The 17839-nt window shown below is 49.4% G+C and overlaps 1 protein-coding gene across 1 annotated transcript in view; it reads right to left on the reverse strand.

Annotated features, from left to right (window-relative positions):
• The window catches only part of LOC135876521 (nuclear GTPase SLIP-GC-like), a 115430-nt gene that overhangs the window by 37928 nt on the left and 59663 nt on the right, over window positions 1–17839 (reverse strand). Inside the window, exons 9-11 of the mRNA XM_065401783.1 lie at window positions 12506–12524; window positions 7977–8066; window positions 6573–6678 (exon numbers count right to left, since the gene is read on the reverse strand). Of these exons, the coding sequence (XP_065257855.1) occupies window positions 6573–6678; window positions 7977–8066; window positions 12506–12524 (215 nt within the window). The remainder of the gene's footprint in view (window positions 1–6572; window positions 6679–7976; window positions 8067–12505; window positions 12525–17839) is intronic.

Consider the following 17839-nt stretch of genomic DNA (forward strand, 5'->3'; position numbering starts at 1 on the left):
CAATATATCTTTTTTGAGATGGCGCAACCAGATCAGCACACAATATTCAAGATGTGGGCGTACCATCGATTTATAGAGAGGCAATATGATATTTTCTGTCTTATTATCTATCCCTTTCTTAATGATTCCCAACATTCTGTTCACATTTTTGACTACCGCTGCACACTGAGTGGATGTATTCAGAGGAGTATCCGCAATGACTCCAAGATCTTTCTTGAGTAGTAACAGCTAATTTAGACCCCATAATTTTATATGTATAGTTGGGGTTATGTTTTCCAATGTGCATTACTTTGCATTTATCAACACTGAATTTCATCTGCCATTTTGTTACCCAGTCACCCAGTTTTGTAAGATCCATTTGTAACTCTTCACAGTCTGCCTGGGACTTAACTATCTTGAGTAGTTTTGTATCATCTGCAAATTTTGCCACCTCACTGTTTACCCCTTTTTCCAGATCATTTATGAATATGTTGAATAGGACTGGGCCCAGTACAGACCCCTGGGGGACACCACTAATTACCTCTCTCCATTCTGAAAACTGACCATTTATTCCTACCCTTTGTTTCCTATTTTTTAATCAGATACTGACCCATGAGAGGACCTTCCCTCTTATCCCGTGGCAGCTTACTTTGCTTAAGAGCCTTTTGTGAGGGACCTTGTCAAAGGCTTTTTGAAAATCTAAGTATACTATAGCCAGTGGTGAGCTGGAGCCGTTGTTCTGGGACAACCAGTTCTAAAAGGGCTTTTAAATTTAACAAAAGCTCGGGCAGCTGTCCACCCTGTCCCCGTCTCCAGCTCACTTCCTCCTTCTCCCCTGAACGCTCTGCCCCCCTTCCCCTCCCCCTCCCTCTCCCCTCCCCCTCCCCTGCGTCCCGCGAATCAGATGTTCGCGGGAAGCCTGAAACAAGCAGCAGGCAGGTAAGCTGGGACGGGGGGGGGGGGGGGGGGGGAGGGGCTCCAGGCAGGCGAGGCGCGGTGCGGCCCAGCCCAGCCCAGCGGCTCCCTCCAGCCCGGCCCCCTGGCCCTGGCCCGGCCCCCGCCGAGCGCCCCAGCCCGGTCCCGGCCCTGGCCCGGCTCAGGCCCTGTGGCGCCAGTCCTGGTCAAGCGGCTCTGGCCCGGCGAGTCGGTCCCCGCAGTGCCAGCCCCAGTTCCAGCCGAGCGGCTCCGGCCCGGCTCGGGCCCCACAGCGCCAGCCCCGGTCCCGGGCGAGTGGCGCCGGCCTGGCCCGGCTTGGGGAGTTGGGCCCCGCGGCGCCGGTACTGGCCGAGTAGCTCCGGCCCGGCCCAGGTCGGGCCCCGTGGTGCTGGTCCCGGTCCTGGCCCCAGCCGAGCAGCTCCAGCCCGGCCCGGCTCGGCTCGGGCCCCGCAGCGCCAGTCCCGGTCCCAGCCCGGGGAGTTGGGCCCCGCGGTGCCGGTCCCGGTCAAGCAGCTCCGGCCCGGCTCAGCTCGGGCCCCGCAGAGCCGGTCCCGGCCCCGGCCGATCGAACCCGGCCCCGGCCGAGCGGCTCCAGGCAGCGTGATAAGGGGGCAGGGAGCAGGGAGGGGGTGTTGGAAGAGGGCAGGGGAGTTCGGACGGGGTTGTGGGGGGGTGGATAGGGGTTGGTGCAGTCAGAGGGCAGGGAACAGGGGGATTGAATGAGGGCAGTCAGGAAGAAGCAGGGGTTGGATGGGGCGGTGGGGGGCAGTCAGGGACAGAGAGAAGGGGTGGTTGGATGGGGCAGGGATCCGGGGGGCCATCAGGAATTTGAGGAGGGGTTGGATGGGGCGGCAGGGGGCAGTCAGGGGACAGGGAAGGGGGGTGGATGGGGCAGGGATCCTGGGGGGGGGGCACCTCAAGGAACATGCGGGGTTGGATGGGGCAGGAATTGGGGGGGGCACGACCCCCTCGTGGGGTGAGGAGGAGGGAACCTGTTGTTAATATTTTGGCAGCTCATCACTGACTATAGCCACTGGATCACTCTTGTCCACATGCTTGTTGATCCCCTCAAAGAATTCTAGTAGATTGGTGAAGCATGATTTCCCTTTACAAAAAACATGTTGACTCTTCCCCAACAAATTATGTTCATCTATGTGTCTGACAATTTTGTTCTTTACTGTAGTTTCAATCAGTCAGGCTTACTGGCCTGTAATTGCCGGGATCACCTCTGGAGCCCTTTTTAAAAATTGACATCACATTAACTATCCTCCAGTCATCTGGTTCAGAAGCTGATTTAAATGATAGGTTATAGACTACAGTTAGTGGTTCTGCAATTTCAAATTTGAGTTTCTTCAGAACTTTTGGGTGATACCATCTGGTCCTGGTGACTTATTACTGTTTAGTTTATCTGTTTGTTCCAAAACTTCCACTAATGACACCTCAATCTGGAACAGTTCCTCAGATTTGTCACCTAAAAAGACTGTCTCAGCTTTGGGAATCTCCCTCACATCCTCAGCCGTGAAGACGGTAGACACAGCTGGGTCAACAGCCTAGCTACCACCTCTCCAGGGGATGACTTTGCTACAGCGAAAGAAAAACCCCTTCTGTTGCTGAAGCGAGTGTCCACACTACAGCATGTCAGCAATGTAGCTGCAGCAGCAGCGCTTGTAGTATAGACACATCCTTAGAAATGTGGTAGGAAACATTCCTCCAGCAGGATGTTCAGCAGGGGGAACATCGCTCCTGCAGAGCTTCCCGTCAGTGAACGCAGGGCTGGATTAAGGCCTAGGCCTAGGCCCCCAGCTCCAGGAGCCGTGTGATTACATCAGAATCCCAGCCTGCATTTACAAAAAGTAAAGTCTCTGTTCCTCACAGTTGTGAAGAATAGCTTGGAAACAGGTTCAGTAACATCTGCCTGAATCTGCACAGAGCCTGAACCAATTGCTGTGAGGGTGGGCACTGCCCCATGCATTTCAGTGGGGGTGTTAACCCCACTGCTCTGGAGGGCTCTCCGAACTCCAGCCCAGCAGAGGGCTCTGTGCGCAGCCGGCTTGACCCATCCAAATAGAAACACAGAGAGCAGAGGGGACTCCTGTTTACACTCATGCTGCTCCTGAGGAGAGGGGCATCGGGCAGTCATGCCTGGTGGGAAGAAGTAGACTCTCTTGGCTATTGAGCCAAGGGCCTATTGCTAAGTAAAGGCTTATTATCAAGTGAACCAACCGCTTTGCAAGCTTTATGAATAATTCGTAATAATGATGTTTAGTTGTGTAAACTTTATTAAAAGTGGAAAATTAATTTTAGTGAGAGTGGAGAGTTAGTTTCTTGAGGTTTAGCACAACAGCCTGTTTATCAGAACAAGTGCTTTAACGGCAAGATGGACTGACCGCATTAGTATGGGAAGTTTGGATATTGCAATATACATTTGGAAATTTGTAACATGCCTTATTGTGATAGACTCAAGGAGTTCAATCTATTTAGCTTAACAAGGAGAAGGTTAAGGTTTACCTTAGAGCCTCTAAGTACCTACATGGGGAATAAATATTTGATAATGGGCTCTTCAGTCTAGCAGCCAAAGCTGTAACATAATCCAATGGCTGGAAGTTAAGCTAGACAAATTCAGACTAGAAATAAGGTACAAGTTTTTAACATTGGGGGTCATTAACCACTGGACCAACTGTGGATTCTCGCTCACTGTAACTGTTTACATCAAGGGCTGTATAAAAGCTAGGTATTATTACTGGATGTTTTTCGGAACGGTGGGCTCTAGTTCAAACCCAGCTATTGGACTTGGAGCAGAAATTACTCCAGCACAGACCTATGACCTGCGTTATGCAGGAGGTCAGACTAGATGATCACAATGGTCCTTCTGGCCCTCACATCTGTGAAACTCTGCCTCAGACACTCTGGGAGCAGAGGGGGCCCTCCTGCAACTGGCACACCAGGTGGAGGGTGGGGGGACTGTAGGGATGGAGCCATGATCCCCCCTCCCCATGTCATTATGTGCTTAGAGCTCCAGGCTGCTTCAGTATGAACCTGGGTGAGTCTTCCATTTATAGAACGTCTCTTGTTTCAGTCGAGAGACTTGGAGGAAAAGCTGGTGTCTCAGAAACTCAGGGACCTACAAATTGCCTGCTGCAGATCTGAGTGGGGCAGCGGTGGCTGGTTTGTGCAGGTGTAACCCACACACCTCTTGGGTGTGGTGTTCTGAACCATCTAGTGGCACTGAGACCACTTAGAGAGATAAAATGAATCTGCTCTACAGCCTTAGCTAACAGCCAGTTGGCTTTTAGCTCATGCGACAGAGGCTCATGCACTAAGCTCCAGAAGTCCCCAGTTCGATCCCGATGACGACCGGTGTCAGGGTTCCCTCCCCACTCTGAACTCTGGGGTACAGCTGTGGGGACTCGCATGAAAGACCCCCTAAACTTATTTCTACCAGCTTAGGTTAAAACTTCCCTAAGGCACAAATCCTTTCCTTGTCCTTGGACGGTATTGCTGTCACCACCAAGTGATTTAGACAAAAATCCAAGGTGCCACTTGGAGTCCCTGTTTCCCCAAAATATCCCCCCAAACACCTTCACCCCCTTTCCTGGGGAGGCTTGAGAATAATATGCTAACCAATTGGTTACAAAGTGAGCACAGACCAAACCCCTGGGTTTTTAGGACACTGAAAATATATCAGGTTCTTAAAAGAAGAATTTTATTAAAAAAAGTAAAAGAATCAAACCTGCAAAATCAGGATGGAAGGTAACTTTACAGGGTAAATAAAAAGATTTAAAACCCTTCTAGGCTCAGCTTCAAAGTTATAAAAAACAGGAATAAAACTCCCTCTTAGCATAGGGGAAATTCACAAGCTAAACCAAAAGATAATCTAACACATTTCCTTGCCTTTACTTACAATTTGTGTAATTTTAGATGTACCATTTCAGGTATCTTTTCAGGAGATGGTTTACCTGTTTGGTCTCTCTCTGTGTCCAGAGAGGGAACAAAACAAAGAGAATACACACAAAACCTCTTCCCCTCGCCCCGAAGATTTGAAAGTATCTTCTTTCATTATTGGTCCTTTTGGTCAGGTGCCAAACAGGTTATTTGAGCTTCTTAACCCCTTACAGGTAAAGTGATTCTGTACATCTGGCCAGGAGCAATTTTATGTTACTGCATACATAAAGGTTGTTACCCTTCCCTTTATATTTATGACAACAGGGATCTGCATGTGGAGGTACAAGCTACACAACGTTGGGAGAGGAAAAGGGGAAGCAACACAAAGAAAACAAGGGGCTGAGAAGCAGAGCTAAGCCTTGCTATCAACAACACATGTAGTGCTGTGTCCTGTGAATGCAGCCTCTCCTGCGGCTTCCGGGCAGACTGTGTGACAAGCAAGGAAGGTTGCGGCTGTGCAATGACAGGTATGTGGCGTATTGAACCTCCAGCACTCAGGCGTGAGCCCCTGTAGTTTGAAGGATGAAGTCCTCTCCCTGGCCCTGTCGCAGTGTTATACCCCCTGAGGCTCAGGCAGAGACAGGGATTCACAGCACACACAGCAGTGACATCAATGGCCACAACCTCTGCTTTGCCAGAGGGCCAGTGCAGCCCAATGCAGGGGCAGTGCTAGCTGCAGAGGTGGTGTTGCTGGAACAGCTGAGGTATACGCTAATACAGGGCATTGCTCCCTGGGCAGCCCCCATTTCCTGGAGAGCCCTGGCTGCAATGGAGAAGGTGCCTCCCCTGCAGGAACCACACGGAAGGGCGCTGGTGGCAACAGCACTTGCCTCCCCTTAGGTCGATGCCTCCCTTTGGGTGCAGAGGGCCAGGCTGGGGCTCGGGCGTGGAATTTACAATACCCTGGGCCAGCTTTAGCGAGTCCGATCCTTGATCATTAACAGGTAAAGCTTCTCCAGCCTTCCACTGCAGGCTAAACTCCCATTCAGGGCACCAAGATGCCAGGATTCTGGATTCAGCAGTGGACGGGCCCAGCAGAACAACTGGGTCCCATGCAACAAGACAGCATATGTAGGGGGCTGCAAGGGAGGGCTACTGAGATGTCAAGGGAAGGGACTGGACAGGGGGCCTATAGAGGTTTGGGTTGGAAGAAAGGTGGGGTCACTGGTGGAAGAGACGCCAGAAGTGGGGCTCTCAGATGGTCATTGGAGAGGGTCTGAACCTCAGAGGTGCTGAGCACCTGCAACCCCCACAGATTTCCGTGTCTGCAGTGCACTGGGACTCAGAGCTGTGGATTCAATTTTTGGCTCTGCCACAGATACCCCGTGTGACCTTGGCCAAGTCACTTAATCTCTGAGCCTCAGTTCCCCATTAGAACAGACAGTGACACTCACTTTGTTTGTCGAATCTATTTAGATCATCAGCTCTTTATGGCAGCGACTGTCTCTTATTATATGCATGTAGATCGCCTAGCACCACAGAGCCCCGACAATTACACCTGTAATACAATTGTAATACAGGTGTAATTGTAATACAAATAATAACAATAAATATAATCCCCACAATTTGGGGAAAAGCATCTGCACATTTCGATGCTGCTTTGAACCAAATTCCTGCATCAGTGGCGTGTGCCCATCACCAGTAAGAGACGCAGAGGCAGCACTCTGAGCAATGAAGCATTAGCAATTCATGTTGAAAGAACAATTGTACGTTACCTGTCTCTTCCTTATTCATACATGTCTCCTGCCAGTATTCTGTAGCACTGACCGTGTAAACGAGATCAGCCTTGTTCAGAATTTCTGAGTCACTCGGCAGTATTCTCTAAAAAAACAAAAAAAAAACCCACCCCCACACACAGATTATGTAAAAAGTGGGGTTATTGAAGCAGCTTCAGAAAATTCATAAGAACATAAGAGCGGCCAGACTGGGTGAGAACAAAGGTCCATCTAGCCCAGTATCTTGTCTTCCAACAGTGGCCAGTGCCAGGTGCCCCAGAGGGAATGAACAGAACAGGCAATCATTAAGTGATCCATCCCCTGTTGCCCATTCCCAGCTTCTGGCAAGTTCTATTGTCACTGCAGAATTCTGTCACAATTAGCCAATAAGTGGTGCAGTGAGTGTGAATTTAATCAGTTGCGTATCCTCAACCTACCCCATTCATATCAGGATCCAGTTCAAAACTGCGCTCCCTCCCTCCCTTTAGCAGCAAACTCCTCTGTCTCATCACAAAATCTCACCATTGTTGGGGCGAGAGCCTCTTCCTCTGCAGCTTCTGCCACCAAGAACAGCCTTGTGATATCTCTGCCTCATCAATATCCCAGCTCATCTCTCTCCCTTTCTGAGGCCTCCTTTCCTCTCTCCCTACGTTACTGGCTTTGTTTAAGGAATGCTTTGTGCTGCAGACAAACAGTGCATCTTAAATTCCTAATTCTGTATTACTGTGAAGCTATTGGATTTGGGATGTCAATTTTTCATTGAGCAAACACCGAATCAAGGATCAGCTTTGTCTGCACATTGACTTTAATGCCTGGATCCCTTATTTATTTTGGGGGGGGAGGGATAGCTCAGTGGTTTGAGCATTGGCCTGCTAAACCCAGGGTTGTGAGTTCAATCCTTGAGGGGGCCGCTTGGGGATCTGGGACAAAATCGGTACTTGGTCCTGCTAGTGAAGGCAGGGGGCTGGACTCAATGACCTTTCAAGGTCCCTTCCAGTTCTAGGAGATGGATATCTCCATTAATTTCAAATTTCGACTCAGAATCAAACCACAGAGGATGGTCAGCTCCAAACACACACATTTTTATCACTGGAGGTAAAGGAGATTTCCCTAATGGGATTTTCAGAAGTGCCTAACAAGATTAGGCAACTAACTCCCATTGGAAGTTTACAGTAATTAGGTTCCTGAAGGCCAAGACAGAGCTGGCCCCAGAATTCAATAGGGCTTAGAACTTTGTTTGTTAACATCAAGGTTTTTATAGTATAGTTGAGACCACCTAGAAATCATCACATCTCATGGAAAAATACTTACTTATAAATGTTAGTCCAAGGACCATCACCTTTACTATTGAAATATACTAGGAATAGGTTTCCAACAACTAGAAAACCCAGTGTTATACTTTACCCCAAGCTTTGTCTTCATTCCTTTGATTTTCTTCCCTTTCACGAATGCGTTCCTCTCTAAAATGGCATCGTGTCTGGTTTCTATAGGTTTCTACATTTGGAAAGACAATGAAAGTTACTATAGGTAGTTCCCAAAATGCTTTAATAGATTTTAAAGCCAGCAGACACCATCTAATCTGGCTTTCAACATAACACAGGGCAAACTTCACCCAGGAATTTCTGCATCAAGCCCAGAACTTCTGTTTGAGCTAGAGCAGATCTTTTAGGGCTTGTCTACATGAACCAGTAATGGCAACTACAGGGATGTGATTTCTAGAGCCCACTAATATGTTGCACATTAACTGGCCCATGTGGACCCTGCCGGCGTGGACTAGAAGTTTCCTAGTGTGCTTTTAACATAGTGGTGTTTGCAACAGCACTATGTTAGTAACAGTCAACATGGATTTGTGAAGAACAAATCATGTAAACTTAATCTAATAGCTTTCCTTGATAAGGTAACAAGCCTTGTGGATGGGGGGAAATGGTAGATGTGGTATATCTTGACTTTAGTAAGGCTGATGATACTGTCTCGCATGACCTTCTCATAAACAAACTAGGGAAATACAACCTAGATGGAGCTACAATAAGGTGGGTGCCTAACTGGTTGGAAAACCATTCCCAGAGAATAGATATCAGTGGTTCACAGTCAAGCTGGAAGGGCATATAGAGTGGGGTCCCACAGGAATCGGTCCTTGGTCTGGTTCTGTTCAATATCTTCATCAGTGATTTAGATAATGGCATAGAGAGTACACTTAAAGTCGGCGGACAGTGCCAAGCTAGGAGGGTTTGCAGGTGCTTTGGAGGATAGGATTAAAATTCAAAATGATCTGGACAAACTGGATGTAAGGGGGCTGCTGGCCCCCCACTGACACTTAGTGGGGTTTTTGGCTGGCCTCTCCCAGTACCAAAGGAAAGGGGAAGGGCCGAAGAGAAATCAGGATCCTGAGACTGACGGTCCCCAGGGCCAATGGGGAGAGGCCAATGCTCCATGTCAGCCTGATTGACAGGGCAGCCCGGCCAATGAGGGAGCCAGGAGGTCAGGGTCCCGTTCTCCGTGTGAGGGGAGCTGCCTGAGGCAGAGTGGGGCTGAGCTAAGGGGAGAGCAGCAGCCAGAGATGGGCTCGGGAGCTGAGCCGCGCCGGCTAGAGCCAGAGGGGCAGAGGAGCAGCTCAGAGAGCTGAGCTGGAGGCGGGCTGGGGCTGGGGCAGGCCGGAGCCGGGTGCGGTGAGCAGCTGGGGAGAGCGAGGGGGGCCCTGGGCAGTGGGCCCAGCACAGGGAGACGCCCCCAGTGAAGAGGCCGGGCAGGCCAGACTTGGGGGGATCGTAACCCCAACAGGGCGGGGGCCACAATGGGAAGCAGGGCCCTGCCACCCAGAGCCTGAGGGCGTGTGGCCACCGCCAGAGCAAGTGTCTGACCCGCAGCGTCTCTGCAGCACAGCCAGGGCCTGGGTAGGGCCTGGGACGGGTGAGGAACAGACTGAGCTGCCCTGACGTTCCAGCGACACTGGTTGTGGTGCCCCTGTGCCCACAGAACGGAGTGACGGGTTTTCCTTTAACCTTTCCCAGTTTTCCCTCATTGTTTTAATTGGGTGCTGTTTAATAAACTGTATTTGCTTTGAGCTCTATGCAGTGATCAGTGGGTCAGGGAAGCATCCAGAGAGGAGAGAGCACCCCGGAGTGGGGACACCCTAGCCCCTGGCCTAAGTGACCAGGACAAGTTTGACCAGGCCCAGCCTTTTTGGGGTTACGAGGACTCTGCCACCCAGGAGAAGGAAGGAGAGTCCCCCAGGTCAGGCAGGCCTGTGGGTAAAGGGAGCTGGAGCGAGGACTCAGATCCTTTGGGTAGCCGATTCCACTGGGACAGTGTAAAAGCCAGGAAAGTTTCCCACAATGGTGGGACCGTTCACCTGCTTACATGAAGAAATGGTCTGAAGTGAATAGGATGAAATTCAATAAGGACAAATGCAAAATGTCCCACTTAGGAAGGAACAATCAGTTGCACATATACAAAATGGGAAATGACTGCCTAGGAAGGAGTACTGCAGAAAGGGATCTGGGGATCATAGTGGATCACAAACTAAATGAGTCAACAGTGTAACACCGCTGCAAAAAAAGTGATCATTCTGGGATGTATTAGCAGGGGTGTTGTAAGAAAGACACGAGAAATAATTCTTCTGCTCTACTCAGCACTTATAAGGCCTCAGCTGGAGTACTGTGTCCAGTTCTGGGCACCACGTTTCAGGAAAGATGTGGAGACACTGGAGAAAGTCAAGAGGAGAGCAACAAAAATGATTAAAGGTCTAGAAAACATGACCTATAAAGAAAGATTGAAAAAATTGGGTTTGTTTAGTCTGGAGAAGAGAAGACTGAAGGGAGACATGATAACAGTTTTCAAGTACATAAAAGGTTGTTACAAGGAGGGGTGTGAAAAATTGTTCTCCTTAACCTCTGAGGACAGGAAAAGAAGCGATGGGCTTAAATTGCAGCAAGGGAGATTTAGGATGAACATTAAGAAAAACTTCCTGTCAGGGTAGCTAAATACTGGAATAAATTGCCTAGGGAGGTTGTGGAGTCTCCATCATTGGAGGTTTTTAAGAACAGGTTGGACAAACACCTGTCAGGAATGGTCTACTTATTACTTAGTCCTGCTTTGAGTGCAGGGGACTGGACTAGATGACCTCTCAAGGTCCCTTCCAGTCTTACCCTTCTATGATTCTATGTTAAAGCCCAAAGGGAACTTCTGATGCATGCTGGCCAGCTCCACATGGACCAGTTAATGACTAATATGTCAGTGCTCTTTACAACTCATCCCCACCACCCATAGTCCACCTAACTGCTCTGTGTAGACAAGCCCCTGGAAAGAATCAGTCTTGATGTAAAGACTCCAAGTAATGGCCTCATCCTAAGTAAGTTGGTTCAATGATTAATTACCTGCACTGTTAAAAAATTGTGCCTTATTTCTAGTCTGAATTTGTCTAGTTTCAGATTCCAGGCACTGGATCTTATTAGGTTTTTTTTGCTAGATTTAAGTCATCTGCTCTCAGAAATCTCTCTCCCAGGTAGGTATTTGTAGCTTGTGATCAAGTCACATTTTAACCTTCTCTTGGCTAAATTAAATCAATTGAGCAAACTGCTCATTATAAAAAGAGTTAAACAGGATTATTGCTTTCAATAACATTAATTTTCTTTTTGGATCATGTAATTTAAAAGTATCCTTTATTGAGGTTATTATCCCAGGTTAGTTAGTGAGGCAGACATTGCTACATGAAACATAAAAACCAGCTCCGGGGGAGTTAACTAGTACTGTAACCTGCAGCACATCTTCAGTTCCTAATTTGGTCTTGTTCTGGAGCTATTTTATATTGGGAAACATTCAATCAAGGCTTGTTTTATCTGTGAACTGAATTTAGTTCTTTGAACCCTTGTTTATGACTCAGAAATAGACCATGTGTTTAGTATTATACGGCTTAACGGTTAAGACACTGGACTGAGATTCGAGATCCAGACTGGATTCCCAGCTCTGCCACTGGCGCCCTGTGTGCCCTTGGACAAGTCACTTAGTCTCTCTGTGCCTCAGGGATAACAACCCTGCCCTGCCTTGCAGGGGTGAGGATATAAATTCAATAATGTTTGTGAGGCACTCAGATACTACTGGGATTATGGGCATAAATAAATAAACCCATATGGCTAAATCCACTTAACTTTGTTATTAACAAAGGCGGTGGGAGGGATAGCTCATTGGTTTGAGCATTGGCCTACTAAACTCAGGGTTGTGAGTTCAATCCTTGAGGGGGCCACTTAGGGATCTGGGGCAAAATCAGTACTTGGTCCTGCTAGTGAAGGCAGGGGGCTGCACTCAATGACCTTTCTGGGTCCCTTCCAGTTCTATGAGATAGGATATCTCCATATATTTTATATATATAACATTGCTCAGCTGCTTAAATTCTAACATCTTGCATTCCTCCAGGCTCCCATGTATAGGGACTGCCTTATTGCCCCAGTTTTACAGCTGGAGAAGCTAAGGGGCACAGAGGTTAAGTGACTAGCCCAAGGACACACAACAAGTCTGTTACAGAGATGGATGAGAACAAGGGACTTCATGGCTCTCATGCCACTGCACCAGGCCTCTCTTAGGATATTTACCCCATTCCAGCTGATGATCAAACTCCTTCCTGAACTACAAATGCCAATAGCTCTTGTAATTTTATCCTGATTGTGGGCTAAACTGTCTTTTTCTTACCCACCCAAAGCAATTGGGGGCTTCACATGTGTAGGGTGAGCAGGCGATACCTAGACTGGGCCCATGGATGCTATACATTAACCCTGCAGCTCCTCTTACAGGTCTCTTGCTGGAACACCCCATTGTATTTAGCAGCCCTAGTGGATGACATGCATCTGCAGGAGACAAATCAGTGACCTCTTATTTTTGTTCACGGAGAGTTCATTCTTAAGACTATAACTTATTTTTTTTTAAAGTCTGCAAATACTCACGTGTTTCTCTTGTCTTTCCCTGGAAAAAATTAAAATGACACATTTAATCAGGTATGGCAAACATCAAAAATCCTATCATGCCCCTTGCACAGAACTACGTGCAGGGGGTTATGGGAAGGTGACAATACACAGTCTGGAAAGTAGGAAATGGGCTTTAGCATGTTCGTAAGTATTGCACACTGGATCAGACCCCAGGTCCATCTAGCTCAACATCCTGTCTCTGGCAGTGGCCAGCACCAGATGTTTCAATGGAAGATGCAAGAATCACTGTAGAGAGTAACTATAGTTCAGTGGTTCTCAAACGTTTGTACTGGTGCCCCCTTTCACAGCAAGCCTCTGAGTGCGACCCCCCCCCTTATAAATTAAAAACACGTTTTTATATATTTAACACCATTATAAATGCTGGATGAAAAGCGGGGTTTGGGGTGGAGGCTGACAGCTCGCGACCCCCCCATGTAATAACCTCATGACCCTGAGGGGTCCTGACCCCCATTTTGAGAACCCCTGAACTATAGAATGACCTGTTTCTTCCTAACCCTCTGTGACACAGAAGTGAATTGGTGGTTCACAACTCTTGTCAGGTCTGACATACTCGCTACACCTCACACACTGTTGTCATGATATATATCCAAAAGGTGACATGTAATATATCATTAATAGGTGTGCCCAATTCAATGGGCGATTCATTTGTATCTGAGGTTGCAGGAAAAGATCATTTGCATTGTAAAAATCACTAATGGGGGAGAAGACATCATGGAATCAACACCAGAGAGCCTGACATCCACACGCAGCAGGAGAATGGACTTATATCTGGGAATACATTACATAAGAACACATTTCAAAGATTTACTGTTCTATAAAAAGAAGGGGAGAAAACCCCTAAATGATAGATCACTTCGGGGATTCAAGAGGCCAGAGGTTACTTACTGTAACTCCCACCTGTTCATGCTCTCTGTATGTGTGTATATATAATCTCCTCAATTTATGTTCCACTCTATATGCATCCGAAGAAGTGGGTTGTAGCCCACGAAAGCTTATGCTCTAATAAATTTGTTAGTCTCTAAGGTGCCACAAGTACTCCTGTTCATCTAGAAACGTAACCCGCACCCACGCTGTGGTGTGCGCAAGCCCCCCCTACAGGTGTCTGGGCCACACACAGTGTGTAGATTGTCTACACTGCAGTTGGGACGTCTGTGCAGACATACCTGTGCTAGCTTTGACCGAGACAGCTCAGGTACCAATAGCAGCAAAGCTAGGGCAGCACAGGCTGTGGCACAGACTCGGTGCCAAATACAGCCCCCCAGGGAGCTGGGTATGTACTTGGGCAGCTAGCCCATGCCGCAGTGGCTTCACTCCTATTGGCACCCGAGCTAGCTAGCTCAGAGCTAGCATGGGTATGGCTACATGTGCTGCAGTTACACCCCCGAGGGCCGTGCAGACAGAGCCATGGGGGTGGAGTAGCTTGCTGTAGCCTTGGCTTACACAGCAGGTCTTTTAGCTCAGGCAGTAGAGGCTTATGTGTTTAAAACCTGAGATCGCAGGTTCAGTTCCTGCTGCCGAGCCTCCCAGGGGCACAGTGTTACACACACAAATACCCACATTTTCATCCTGTCTAGACCAGAGGTTCTCAAACTGTGCAGGAGGGGGAATGTATTCTGGGGAGGTGCAAGATGCTTTTGGAAAAAAAACCTTACTGCACACAGGGGCAGCAGGTTTGTAGAAATTTTGGTGGTGCCCAGAACGCCCAGAGCCCGCCCCCACAAACTCTGCCCCCACCTGCCTAAGGCTCTGGGAGGGAGTTTGGGTTGGGGAGGGGATCTGGGGTGCAGGCTCTGGGATGGAGTTTGGGTGCTGGGTGCAGGCTCCGGGCTGGAGCAGGGGGTGGGGGTGAAGGAGAGGGTGAGGAGTGCAGGCTCTGGGATGGAGTTTGGGTGTAGGCCCCGGGCTGGGGCAAGGGGTGGGAGTGGAGGAGGGGGTGAGGGGTGCAGGCTCTGGAAGGGAGTTTGGGGATGGGAGGGGGTGCGGTGGGAGGCAGTGCAGGCTCTGGGAGGGGCCGGAGGGTGTGTGTGGGAAAGGGGTGGGGGTGTAGGCTCTGGGAGGGGGCAGAGGAGTTCAGCGCTTACCTGAGTCTCCTAAGCAGGGCGGGCCAGGGTTCTCCGCGTGCTGCTACCCTCAGGCACTACCCCCACAGCTTCCTATTGGCTGCAGGGGCGCTTGGGGTGGATCGCAGGGAGGGGCTGGCAGCCACATGGAGCGAGCAGGCAGGAAGCCGCTCACCTCTGCTGCGCTGCTGGTGATGAGTGGGGGCCCCGGGCTGTTTTATATAAAAAAATATATATATAATGGAGATATCCCATCTCCTAGAACTGGAAGGGACCTTGAAAGGTCATCAAGTCCAGCCCCCTGCCTTCACTAGCAGGACCAAGTACTGATTTTGCCCCAGATCCCCAAGTGGCCCCCTTAAGGATTGAACTCACAACCCTGGGTTTAGCAGGCCAATGCTCAAACCACTGAGCTATCCCTCCCCCCCCTGAGGACACAGAGGTGGGAGGGGGCACCCGGGGGTGGAAGGCAGGGCCAAAGGAGAGACCACTGCTGGAACCGGGCTCGTGGTGTCTGGGAACCAAAAATATTCCTGGTGCCCAGGAACCATGGGCCCATAGAACTCGCCGCCCATGACTGCGCCAGCAATGAATAACTAGCACAGCTGATTCCTCCAGACATATCAGGCCCTCAGATGGTGCTGTGCGTTTGACTCTAGATGGCGCTGTGCATTTTGGCGGATTTCTGTTCAGCTTGCCTAGTATTAGACAAAGTCGTTGCCATCTATACGTTAATCCGCTTGCTACAACAGTGTGCACATTTAATTCTAAGTGTCACCACAGTTTTGCTTTTGTTCTTATTACAAGAGATCGTTGGGTCTGTCTGAATCAATGCCTCACTGTTTTGAAAAGAACAGGAGTACTTGTGGCACCTTAGAGACTAACAATTTATTAGAGCATAAGCTTTCGTGGGCTACAGCCCACTTCTTCGGATGCATATAGAATGGAACATGTATTGAGGAGATATATATATACACACACATACAGAGAGCATGAACAGGTGGGAGTTGTCTTACCAACTCTGAGAGGCCAATTAAGTAAGAGAAAAAAAACTTTTGAAGTGATAATCAAGATAGCCCAGTACAGAAAGTTTGATAAGAAGTGTGAGAATACTTACAAGGGGAGATAGATTCAATGTTTGTAATGGCTCAGCCATTCCCAGTCCTTATTCAATCCTAAGTTGATTGTATCTAGTTTGCATATCAATTCCAGCTCAGCAGTCTCTTGTTGGAGTCTGTTTTTGAAGTTTTTCTGTTGTAAGATAAGAACAGGTCTGTCATTGAATGACCAGACAGGTTAAAGTGTTCTCCCACTGTTTTTTGAGTATTATGATTCCTGATGTCAGATTTGTGTCCATTAATTCTTTTGCGTAGAGACAGTCCGGTTTGGCCAACGTACATGGCAGAGGGGCATTGCTGGCACATGATGGCATATATCACATGGGTAGATGTGCAGGTGAATGAGCCCCTGATGGTATGGCTGATGTGATTAGGTCCTATGATGATGTCACTTGAATAGATATGTGGACAGAGTTGGCATCGGGCTTTGTTACAAGGATAGGTTCCTGGGTCAGTGTTTTTGTTCAGTGATGTGTGGTTGCTGGTGAGTATTTGCTTTAGGTTGGGGGGGTTGTCTGTAAGTGAGGACAGGTCTGTCTCCCAAGATCTGTGAGAGTGAGGGATCATCTTTCAGGATAGGTTGTAGATCTTTGATGATGCGCTGGAGAGGTTTTAGTTGGGGGCTGAAGGTGACAGCTAGTGGTGTTCTGTTATTTTCTTTGTTGGGCCTGTCTTGTAGGAGGTGACTTCTGGGTACTCGTCTGGCTCTGTCAATCTGTTTTTTCACTTCAGCAGGTGGGTACTGTAGTTTTAAGAATGCTTGATAGAGATCTTGTAGGTGCTTGTCTCTGTCTGAGGGATTGGAGCAAATGCGTTTATATCTTAGAGCTTGGCTGTAGACAATGGATCGTGTGGTGTGTCCTGGATGGAAGCTGGAGGCATGTAGGTAAGTGTAGCGGTCAGTAGGTTTCCGGTATAGGGTGGTATTTATGTGAGGACACCTCACCCACAACTATTTCACATTTGGGGACAATATATACCTTCAAGTCAGCGGCACTGCTATGGGTACCCGCATGGCCCCACAGTATGCCAACATTTTTATGGCTGACTTAGAACAACACTTCCTTAGCTCTCGTCCCCTAACGCCCCTACTCTACTTGCGCTACATTGATGACATCTTCATCATCTGGACCCATGGAAAGGAAGCCCTTGAGGAATTCCACCATGATTTCAATAATTTCCATCCCACCATCAACCTCAGCCTAGATCAATCCACACAAGCGGTCCATTTCCTGGACACTACTGTGCTAATAAGCGATGGTCACATAAATACCACCCTATACCTCACGTCACGAGGCTGGGAAAACAGTTCAGTCTTGCAAGTCCAAGCCCTAGGTCGGGGCAGGGCAGCAAACAGTAGTCTGGGCTCAGTCCCTCGGGCTCCTCAGGGCACTGAGCGCTGGGTAGGTTGGGCGGCTCCGCAGGACCCTCAGCAATGGGAAGCTCGGGCCGCTCCTCGGGATACCGGGCTCGTCGCAGGCTCGGCCAGTCCTCCTCAGGGTACCGGGCTCGGGGCAGGCTCGACCTAGCAGGAGCTCGGGCCTCAGCGTCTGTCCTCTCCAGCGGCCGGCCGCCAACTGAGTGCTGGGGCCGGGCCTTTATACTTACTGTCCCGCCCCTTGACTTCCGGGGGGCGGGGACAGGCGACGGTGACTCCGCCCACTCCGGCGGCTGTTCTGGCTCGTCTCTCGCAGGGGCGGCTGGGAGCCAGGCCGCCTCACCACACGTCCCCCCCTCAAGGCTGGCTCCCGGGCAGCAGGGCCAGCCCCTTCCATCCCCCCCAGGCGGGAAAGGAAGTCTGCGTTCGCATGTTCCTTCCCGGGCCAATGGCGAACGGTGAAGGCATAGGGCTGCAGCGCCAAGTACCACCGCTGCAGCCGCATATTATGGTCCTTCATGCGGGCCAACCACTGGAGGGCAGAGTGGTCAGTGACCAAGGTGAACGGGGTTCCTAGGAGGTAGTAGCGCAGGGCGTCACAAGCCCACTTCGCGGCTAGGGCTTCCTTTTCCACCACCGCATAGTTTTTCTCTCGGGGGAACAGCTTCTGACTGATGTAGAGGACCAGATGCTCTTCCCCATCTACCTCTTGGGAGAGGACCGCCCCGAGTTCCAC

This window comes from Emys orbicularis, chromosome 3, assembly GCF_028017835.1.
Source record: "Emys orbicularis isolate rEmyOrb1 chromosome 3, rEmyOrb1.hap1, whole genome shotgun sequence".
NCBI classification, from domain to species: domain Eukaryota; kingdom Metazoa; phylum Chordata; order Testudines; family Emydidae; genus Emys; species Emys orbicularis.